Source organism: Gadus morhua, chromosome 14, assembly GCF_902167405.1.
Source record: "Gadus morhua chromosome 14, gadMor3.0, whole genome shotgun sequence".
In the NCBI taxonomy this organism is placed as follows: domain Eukaryota; kingdom Metazoa; phylum Chordata; class Actinopteri; order Gadiformes; family Gadidae; genus Gadus; species Gadus morhua.
The window spans coordinates 12,782,196-12,793,374 of record NC_044061.1 but is presented as its reverse complement, the minus strand read 5'-3'; the positions used below and the strand labels follow the sequence as shown (position 1 = coordinate 12,793,374).

The window sequence follows — 11,179 nt, the reverse complement described above, 5'->3', positions numbered from 1 at the left end:
AGATTAACCGCCACCTGTGTTTCCATGGTAATTGAAAACTTGTAGTCATAGGTAACAGTGATTGATTTATAATAATTGATCTGGCTCTCTTGAGCTCAATAAAATATATACGCTTCGAGTATTTATCACAAGGAAAAGATTATTATTATTATTATATTATTATATTAAGATTTCAATCTGCTAAAGAATTTCAGGATCAAGTCCAGGGTCAAAAGATCTGATCTATTTTTTTTAATAAGTCATTACATGAAAACCAATAGCAATAAGCCAAAGCCTTTATCGATTATATGATAATAGGTGAATATTTAAATGAAATCTATATAATTGTCATTTTTAGCTAAAGTAATTGCAACCAAAATAATAGCACAGTTTAGTTCCGATGGCTATGTATCAACCATTGTGACAATGTCTAGAAGGACAATATTAAGCACAAGCATTTGACATTGATTGTCGTAAAACACTGCACTTTTAGATGCAGTTAAATGTTACTCAGTCGTTTAGTTTCCAAGGTAACAAGTAGGGTATATTTATAGTGTCATGAAGGAGGCAGGGAAAGAGAGAAAAAAAAGTGTTGATCGTCTTAATGGAGCAATAACAATTAGTCAAAGTAAAATAGTAAAGTTCATCACGTCGTCTGCTTTAAGTTAAAGTGAGAAGATGTTTCATAACAGTCACCCTTCTCATTCATCACCAATTCTGACACTTGCGTCACTTGGTATTTTGTGGCATTACTGATTCATGCAATACAGTAGAAGTTGGACTCTATTGCTCATCGGGAGGAATACGAAGAACACACAGAACCTGGGTAGAACAGTTATCTCTATTGAAAATAATAAAGTCAGTACGTAAAAAACAGTCCTTTAAAGTCTCTTTTTTTTTTGCAATATATTCACTTGTGAGAGTCAAGGAAGATATGTAAATGAATCCATATAAAGCAGTCTGTGTAGGTGTGAGGTGGTCACTCGAGAAATCCCAAAGCACAATTTTGAATCATATTGAGTAAGCATGTAAATAGAATAATATAGGAAGCGATTGCAGGCTTTACAAATCGGATTCCATCCATCCGGTATAATAAGTAAATAATTGAAATCTTCATATTTGATTGAATTGTCTTTAATATTATAATAATTTATAATAATCTAAGTATGGCCACATGAGGTTAGCGGTACAAAACTATGACTACGACCAGAGAAATGTTTGAAAACACCTATCGACAAAACCGTCCCAATGTCCTAGCATCTCAGCGCGGCTCGGAGCTTAGCGGAGCGACCCCGAGGGTTCTCCGCCAGCTCCTTCTTCCCGGGCGTTGTGACCCCTCTCTGTAGAGGCGACCAGTGCGACGTCGTCTTCGTCCGGTTCCCCCCCATCACCTCCTCCCCCTCCTCCTCCTCCCCCTCCCCCTCCCTCTCCCCTGCCCCTCTCCGGAGCCTCTGGCCCGGGTGCCTCTGGTCAAGCGTGGCCATGTCCCCCCCGCTGAGGAAGCGCTTCACCAGGCGGTCCTCCAGGGAGTGGAAGGTGAGCACGCACAGGCGACCGCCGGGCCTCAGCAGCGTCTGGGCGGCGCGCAGCCCCGCGTGCAGCTCGTTCATCTCGTCGTTGACAAAGATGCGCAGAGCCTGGAAGGTCTTGGTGGCCACGTGGGACGGGCGCTCCAGCTTGTCCTTGCGCGCGTAGAGAGCGGCGCTAGGGAACGATCCTTCAGGGAGAGGAGACAGAGGAACAGGGAGCACCCCTGAGAATACTGAAGCTATTTATTGCGCCCTGATTAAAATTGTGATCGGATCATGACGCCGAGTCCGTGGTAATCAGGATATTAGAACATTCTCCGAAAGGGGGTTGTCTTCCTTTTACCGCTCTGTATGAACTAAAAATGAACTTCAAACCATGGGAAATACATCTACACTTGTGGAATCATGTTAAACTTGTTATCATGTATAACTAGTGAATAGTACTGTATACTACTAGGGAATAGTAGTTGTGACTCCATTAATTACCAACTATGGCCATAGCTATGGCTACAGTGCAAAAATACAAGCACGTGTTTTTTTTATGCAGACTCAAGCTCCACCAAGCATGTAGTTACAAAGTCTGATTGGCATACATATTTTATACTTATTAATTCTGCTGGCTGATAGAAAGACTAGCATACTACATAAATCATTCTCCAGCCTGCTGACAAATTACCCCATTGCTTTGTGTGGGAAGTTTTTAAATCCAATGTCAATTACTATGCAACTACGTTTTATATTTATATAAACTGTTGCATGGTTCAATATTCCTGGCACTTACTTAGGCAGGGGTGTAAACAATCAATGATTGCTGCTGTTTAAGCAAGACTAGCCATGAAGGAAACCTCCCATAATTAGACTATATATATATTATGGGTCTCCTGTGGTTCTACTACATAAAAAACGCCCTCCTTTAATTCATCATTGAATACAGAAACTATTCCCGGAAACTCTTTTCAACCACTTTTCAAACAACATTTCACTGACTAGAATAGTGTGTGACCTGTTGCTGACATTACTCAAGACAACTGAACACACGTATCCATCACAAGCTCACTGTATAAAGCCAAAATCGAAAAGTGTTGGCCCGACTGACTCGGACAGGAGCAGGGTGTTCTCCCCAGTTGGCTCTTCCTATCTAGATTGAGGGAAATAAAAACTCAGGGATGGTTGTTTTAAATAAATATCCAGAGATGGATACAAACTGAAAGCACAACAACAAACAACCACAAAAAGAAACTAAGTAGTGTGGCATTTTTCTCCTCCTGCGCTCAACAGCGCTCCGTGTGACTCACCCTGCAATCAATACCAGGCTTGGCCGGCAAGGACAAGCTCTGGTCTGGTGTAGCGTAACTCTGTGTGCTCGCTCTAATTCATCCCTCACAGCTCCCACAGTAAGAGCCTGGGACCGGGGGAGAGAGGTTAAGCCTGAAAAGACTCTCAGACATTTACCTCCTTCTGGTCCCATGTGATTCATTCTTGACTGTGATGCAACGCCCTATGCAGCAATGACCGGCTGAATGCATGGCAATGGCATGAATGCCTCATCGATCCAAAAAACCTATTCATCAATCGAGACTGCTGTTTATTCCCTTGGGCAAACCTTGATGTGCATCGTATGTTTGGTTGAGCATGTTATTTGTGTAATTTACCAGAGGGAAATGTAAATAGTCGAGCAAGAGACAGAGACAGAGCTGTAGGGACTGTAAGCAGGTGAGTCCAGACTTTGCGTGTTACAAAGCTCTCGACGGGCATGAGCATGATGTCCACACTATGTGCAACCATAACACGTTCAATTCTTTAGCGATCGTCGGTCTTATCTTTTAGACGAAGGGAAGGTGAACCTTGAAAGAGTGAAACAATCTTTTGAATTGAATTGTGAATTTGTCTCTCGAATGTTGTTTGCAAGTGACCTCAACTCATGGTCGTGTAGGCAGGCTCGTTTGCTGTTATGGCGTTGATGTGACGTCTTTAGGTTGCCCATGGACAATGCCTGCAAGCACCCATCGTCATGACAACCCCTCATACGTAATCCCATCTCATCCCTCTCCAAGAATTATTGTCTAGGTACTAGTTTACTACTGACCTGTAGAACAACAGTGGGTGTATACATCTGAAGAAGTTAAAACATTTAACAAAAAGGGTTTGCATCTTCCTAAATTCCCCCACAGGATGTATGCAGAAAAAAAAGAAAAAGACTATAGAATAAATCCTGTTGGTGTTTCTCACTGTCACGCTTTCTTTCGCTAGGCAACAGTGTCACAATAGCAGCCAGGCGCAGACCCCCAGGGACCTGCAGAGACCCCAGGTACGCATATAGGCCCCAGGGACCTACACCAGTCAGGACCTCTCCATTTGATTGGAATAAACATTTGTGGTGAAGCACTTTGCTCTTCAAAAGAGATCAAACAACTGCCCTTAGTCACACCTGTTCTCCCCGTGTGACGCACGAACCGCGATGTGCAACAACTACTGAGAGGACATCTCACTCTCACTGCTGCTCGCAGACCAAGACACGTCTCTTGAAAAATAATGCAATCCCTCGGAGATGCGAACATAAATACTGCCCTTTTTTTCCGTCTGTTTGTGTGTGTGTGTCTGTGTGTGTCCGCGGGTGCGCGTGCGTGTGTGTGTGTGTGTGTGTGTGTGTGTGCGTGTGTTTGTACTTGTTATTTTTTTGCAAATACGTGGGTAGCGAGTGACGACGAGATGAAATAGTTGGGAGAGAACAGTTTCAAATGATGCAATCCATCAAGAGAAACTATGGATGGGGAAGGAATGCAAACGTAGCATGAAAGTGCCATTGCGTCTATAGATACTCCGTTTACAAGGGGCCACGCCTTTAAGCTCTCTCGAGAAAACACATCTTAAAAGGAACAGTGTATATGTGTTTGGTTTCATTTTAGGGGAGGGGGGGGGGTGGGTGCGTCAAAAGGAGCATGAATGTGGACATGAAGGGTCGTTGCAGACAAATGGCTTTCCCCCCCGACCCTTCTTAGTGTGGATTTCCTGGGAACCGTGATTAAGCTGTTGGGATGAATGTGATGGTGATGGCAGAGGATGTGATGCTGGTGAGCAATGTGTGTCTTGATGGTGGTGGTGCCGAGGAGTCTGTGGTGATGTCTGTAGTTGAGTGGTGGTGGTGGTGGTGGGGATGGAGGGGGAGGTGGGTAAGCTGTGATAATGGTGGTGTTGATGGTGGAGGTGATAGGGACGAGAGTGCTGTGGGGATGAATGAAAGTGGGGACGGTGGTGAGGAGGCTGTGGGGATGAATAAATGTGGTGACGGTGGAGGGGGAGGTGTGGACGCCGTGTGGATCGGGGCTGTGAGAATAGTGTGGGGATGAATGAGCGAAACAATGTGGTGACGGTAGTGGGGGAGAGGGAGGATTGGGTGTTGGTGGCCTACCTGCCACCACGCTGGCCAGCTGCTGAGTGCGTGTGATGGGGCAGATGCTGCGCGCCTCAACGACGGCTGAGGAGATCTTCCTGGCATGTCTCTCCTCCCCGTACGCAAGGAGGATGGACGCAAGGGACTTCTGATCCAGCGCGTTCACAACGTCAGCAGCGCGCGGTGTGTCGGGATACCTACGCACACACAGGAGCCCAATTAGGTTGCTCTGACGTCACGGCCTCGCTGACAAAGATCAATCCTGAGCGAGCACCGCCGCGCTGGAGTCGATGCCCCGGAACATAAAGCAACGCTGTCGCTTTAACGGGGAGGTTGGTATTGCACACTGTTCTGAAGATGTCGATTTTCATTTGACATCAAAAGGTCTATCCAACGCTACATCCTTACATTTGCATTGGTTGGCTGTGACAAATTGACAAAGAAGGCACAACGTCAGCATGCTAATGTGTTACATTGCATGGGTCATTCATATTTGAACTACTAACAGGTGCCCGTTAGTCATGCCGTCATGCCATTTGTCCCATTAAATAGCATCATGTGGCTGAGTCTCCGCTTGTCCGTCCAAGAGAGATGTCAGTTAATACAAAACAAATACATTTTCTTTATTTTGCATTAGCAATAACCTTGTAAGAGTAACATTTAGAAAGAGCACACTATGCAGGTGTGATAACGATTTTAGATAAGTGGGTTTAATCTAAGCCTCCTTTGGGTCTACATGAGGGAACTTTACAGAGCAAACCAAGGTTGTCTTTCTTACAGTAATTATAGCACTATCTCATTTACGAAATTGAAATTGGCATGTTCCGATGGGGGATATTGTTTTAGCACGGCGAGTACAATATAACCACTGCAATGTGTGAATTTCCTGTTCAACGCTGTGAGTCACGGGTGAGACAAAACAAAGGCATTGAATGGACTGCCTTTATACAGCGTTTTTCTAACCTGCGCAATTCAAAGCACTCAGTACCTCACGTTTTCCCATTCATACACACATTCATACACCTACTGCACGCGTCAACCATTCAAACCATTCGTCTGGAGCAGTTAGAGCGAGGCGTCTCGCTCAGGGACCCCTCGACACTAAACCAGGAGGAGCTGGAGATCAAACCAGCAATCTTCTGGCTGTCGAACAACCTGCTTCGCCTCTTGAGCCACTGCTACACGTGGTCTTGTTGACCGATTGCATGCAGCAGACTATTGGCGGGGCCGGTGAGAAAATTTGAATTGTTCAGGCGTGCTGAGTACCTGCAGCAATAGGGCGCTTTGATTTGGTTTTGGCAATTTTGATTATGTCCCAAGTATATTGGGGTCTTTAGTGCTGGTGCTGAACTGCAAGGAGAATCAGCCTGAGTGGAACTTGATGGGTAACTTCAAAGATAAAGACAGTATTTGTTAGTTCAATGTTGCACAGAACTGGCTAAGTTCAGTCGATGGCCTCATTCTATATACATTAATACAACCGGGAACACCCCTTATTTCACTTACCCTTGCCTCTTATTGAAATGTTCCTCTGCGCTCGAAATTCATAATTATTACACTGCCTAAAACGCAGCCACCTTCTTCGCTCAGAACTCTAACTGCGTGCCTTAGTCTCTGAGTCCGTGAGCAAGTCAATGCAGAATTTAAAATGGGAATTAGTTTGTTTGAGGGCACTAATGGAGAGGCCAGGGCTGTTCAAATGTGCTTCTGTTTGTTGAACAAACCAAAGCACAGCTATGGGAGCTGCCCAAACACTTGTTTGGAATATAATGGAAGGTGGGAAAGTAGCTTTCTGTTTTGTCCTCTTTGGCAACATCTTTGACGCTAAGCTGTAATCATTTGCAGAGTTTCAAACAGTGTCGCCACCGACAACCAGGTCGTAACAATTGTAATTGGCCTTCATGAGCATGCCAAAATTCTTTGAGATTACCACTTTCAATTAAAAAACAATTTTTCATTTGATTGGCCTCCGTTGGTAGAACTTGCCTGTCTCCATCCATCCTCATGTCCAGGGGGCCGTCCCTGCTGAGAGAGAATCCTCTCTGGGCCTGGTCCATCTGCATGGAGGAGCAACCGGCATCAAGGAGCACCACATCTACACTACCTGGCTTCACCTCCTGCTGAAGGATCAGCTCGCTGAACCGGCCCAGCAAGGGTTGGAGACGACCACTAGGAAAATACACAGTGGAAACACAGACACACGGAAATGGATGTCATTTCAAAGCAATTCACCAGGATTATCATAACAATTTTGAAAACAACGTTTAAAATTGGGAAATGTTTTGCAAATTGCAAATAAAAAGATTTGTAGTCCATGGGTTGCTTAAGGAAAAAAGGGAGGCCAACAAAAACTACAATATGAACCCCTTTCAAAACAGCAATGTTATTTTACCAGGTGCTTTATTTATATTTATTTACAAACTATATTTCGAACATATGCCTCACTGAATATAGAAAAAATGAAATTATTATTTAGCCTTAAGCACAAAAATGGTAAGCATGACTCATCATTCACATTAATTTCACATAAATACTGAGGGACTGTAACATTAATAGAACACAACATGCTGATCATAGCGTTATTTTTTTGAATAAAATGCACTTGCTGCTCATTTAACAGGCATATTTTAATATCTCAGGGACTTCCTTGTTGAGCTAGTTCCTGTCTTAGAGTGACCCCGTACTGGCTCAGTGCACAGGTGCTGAGATCCTCAAATCACATTCATGCATTTTTCATGTGACCTTTAAAGACATCCTGAACAAAGATGATGGTGGCAGTGAGACACGCATATATCCACCACAGAGAACCAGATCTCTGCAACACGCTTTTTCTAACCTTTAGGTCAGGACCCCATGTGTGACCCTGCCTCCACCCTTACGAAATCCAACACACACAAGACTGCTGCCTTCCGATACATATAAAGTGGCAGTGTTGCCAATAATGTGCTTAGGTTGTTTACTGTGTGTTTCCTATAGGAATGTAAGCGGCCGTATGTGGTGCACTGGGTATTAGGCTGAGGCATGGCTGTTCAGCAGTTCTATGTGTGGCAGCGATCATGAGGATAAATCATCCTCCAGATATAACACCATTCTGATGCTGATGAAGAGCTTCCATTCGCCTCCATTTTTCCTGGGTTATTTTACCGGCCGAAAAAGTGAAGTGTCCCCCCCCCCCCCCCCCCCCAAAACATTTTGGTTTGAACTGCCTTCCTAGTGCATCGCATCTTTCAGGAAAGCCTTACCCATCGGAGAATAAGCCAGCGTTCTACACAAGGCCAGGCTCTGGCATGTCCTCTATTTCTACACCCACGGGTGATAGAGAGAGGGGCAAGCGAGCATCTCACCCACGCTGCAAGGGCTTTCCTATTCCCTCGCTTTTTCTTATTCATCGTCTTGCATAGTCATTATTTGTTGAAAAATCTATAGCAGAGGATTTCTCTTACTCCCCCATAACATGCGCAATCCCTCTCTACCTCCTCCTTCCTCTCAAACGCTGCATAACAGAGGCACCACCTCCTCCCCGGAACTCTTATGTCCCTTTGGTTCACAGAGGCAGTTTATAAACAGAGCTCTTAATGTCAAAGTTTTGGAGCGTTTTGTCTTCTGGGATTCTGGTTTAAAACTGTGTTTATTTGTTTTGATTCCCTTATCCATGTCTTGAGAGTTATTAAAGGAAGGAACATTTTATTTTGCTACAGTCAGTAAAGACAAATACATTGGGTTGGCTGTATGACAATAAGACAATCAGATTGATCAAACTTCAATGGCATGATGTGACCTGCAAAAACAGTACACACCTGTTTTGGCAGATGTCTACCGCAAAACAGTCTGACCATATTAGCAGTTGCATAAATAAGTTGTGTAGGTTTCAAACATCTCAGAACCTTTTGTTATTGCCTTGGCACATTCAAAATGGGTTTTGAGAATTAAATGGAGCAGGTGTAGCCTACAACCACAACATTTGCTTCAAAGAGCTACAGTTCTATTGTGGCAACTTTGTCAGGCATTGAGTTGTATCAAGTCCAAAGTAAATCAAGTAATTTTTGTATGGCCCTTAATCACAGTTACAGCCTCAAAGGACTTCAAAGGACAATTTTATGACACCCCCTTACCCCATCTTCCTAAAGGGCAAGAAAAAAACTCCCTTCATTATCAAAGAAGTATCCTTCGAAATTAAAGAGGGATTCCCCGTTCAAGGGATGTTTAGGAGTGCAATGGGTGCCAACTTGGACAGACACCATAATGGAGAGGGAGTGTCATTCATTTAATTTTCTTCCTGATATTAGAAATTCAAATGCTGATGTCCTTCTGTTTTTCTTACCAGCTTTGTGTGTACAGGAACCTTTGGTAACAGACAGTGAGGCAGAGGATGTAAAACAGTGAGGATCGCAATCACAGTTCTGTTGATCAAAACAGCTGGAAAAGGGCTTGATATGTTGTTTATCATAAAGTGTACATGGACAGCATTGACTTGTGCAGTTTACCATACAAACGACACTCACAGTATGGTTCTCTCTTGAAAACACAGCAGAAAATAATGTGCACTTTAGGTCCTTTCATCTGGGAAGTCAGCAATAACAGAAACATTTTCAAACGCCACCAGCTTTAAATTCAATTATGACACTTGTGACTTGAGTGCAAATAATTTCCACAAGATGTATTATTGCTACGTGGACCTTGCGATACATCTAGAAAGAATGTGAATTTATAGCATTGGATAATTTACAACTGAAATATGAACAAACTAGCATTCCCTGTGAGACCATACATTTCAATTCGCCATTCAAAATGTGAAGAATTGGAATTCAACTGAGCTCCCATTGAATGAGGTTGTTTGAAATAAAAAATGCAGCTGTATCCATTATTTCATTATGTAACTATTTAACACCTTAAATACACTATTAATTTGTTGAATTAACTGAAGAAACTTGACATTCCCTTTCCATGTCCAGTGGTGAGGAGAATCGAGATTATACTTAACTAAATACAACACAAATCGTTTAAATCAAATTATATGCATGTTTACAAATGTATACAAATCTGCAATAGAAACATAGAATATTTGCTTCAGCTGGAAGAGTAAAAATGTTATTCTGGATTAGATTAAATTAGATACGATTTTAAATTGGTCTGTCAGCACAATATACAGGGCATTCATAAAATCTACATTTCAAAATAAAAATGTAAGTGCTGTTAATACATAGGATTTTATTTTGATGCAAAAGAGGTTTCTCCATTGGCTTTTCCCATTAAATGTGTCATTAGTGTGGCTGTTTGCCGACGTACGACATTAGTGCCTACATACCAGAAACAAGCTACGCACAGCAGCCTCCTCTAAATCATGTTTTTTCCAAGCCACGGAAGGATTCAAAAATATGCAAAACAGTTACATAATTTTTTTGAATTATTAACTTCTTTATGTGGCTTATACACAGGGTTGGAGATATAAATGTCTTATGTAAGGTCTTATATTATTAAATAGGACAAGTTTCAGTAGTGTATGTGCTGAGGTCCAAGAGTGGGCTCAAAATTGCTAGGAAGATCTTGCTTGGATCTATTTATAGGTGACGCAACCCACAACATTGACATCATCAGAAAAACTAAAAGGAGAATCATAATGCAAAGTCTGGCCTTTGGCCCCAAGAGGTTGGATTTGGTCATTCAAAAACATAAAATGACCAAATGTTGAAATCACCTGCTGTATGGAGCCAAACTTTTTGACCCTGAGCACCACAACCTATCATTTGTTCCAGTAAAAGTAGGTTTTGACTGGAGTAACAATCTCATGAACTCCCTTTTCTCTTGACATAAATGGCTAGCAAGCAATTGGCTTAAATTACTATAGGAAGTATATTCTTCTGCCAGAGTAATGCTTTGTGAAGAACCCTGTCAATATCCATATGGTCGCCGGTGACTGAGTTGGCATGACATTGAGGTTATGTGAAACTTTTTTGTAATTGTTATTCACAATGTTCAAGGCCAAAAGTGTTACAAGAACGGTGGTACAGTTGAAACATGCCATTTATACTAAGGTAACTAGTGCAAGAAAATGTTTGAAAAACATCGGGTCACACAATGTTGTTGTGTGACCCGATGTATAATTACGACCAACTGGAGAAACGTATTGTGGTTTCACCACAAAACAAGTCTTAATCCACCAATTCTAGTATTGGCAGGCCTCACAACAGACTGTGTGAGTGCATGCTCATTCAACAAGACGCGTTGCCTCTTCACAAATCAAGCCTGAAATATTCCCTGTGTTGACCCGCTCACTTCCTTT

The 11,179-nt window shown here is 42.8% G+C and overlaps 1 protein-coding gene across 2 annotated transcripts in view; it reads right to left on the bottom strand.

The window, feature by feature from the left end:
* Nucleotides 1–216: 216 nt before the first annotated feature.
* The window catches only part of mettl15 (methyltransferase 15, mitochondrial 12S rRNA N4-cytidine), a 36,405-nt gene continuing 25,442 nt past the window's right edge, over nt 217–11,179 (bottom strand). For both annotated transcript variants that reach the window (XM_030376915.1, XM_030376916.1), the window contains exons 4-6: nt 6,886–7,068; nt 4,918–5,096; nt 217–1,696 (exon numbers count right to left, since the gene is read on the bottom strand). In XM_030376915.1, the coding sequence (XP_030232775.1) occupies nt 1,233–1,696; nt 4,918–5,096; nt 6,886–7,068 (826 nt within the window). In that variant the 3' untranslated portion in view covers nt 217–1,232. The remainder of the gene's footprint in view (nt 1,697–4,917; nt 5,097–6,885; nt 7,069–11,179) is intronic.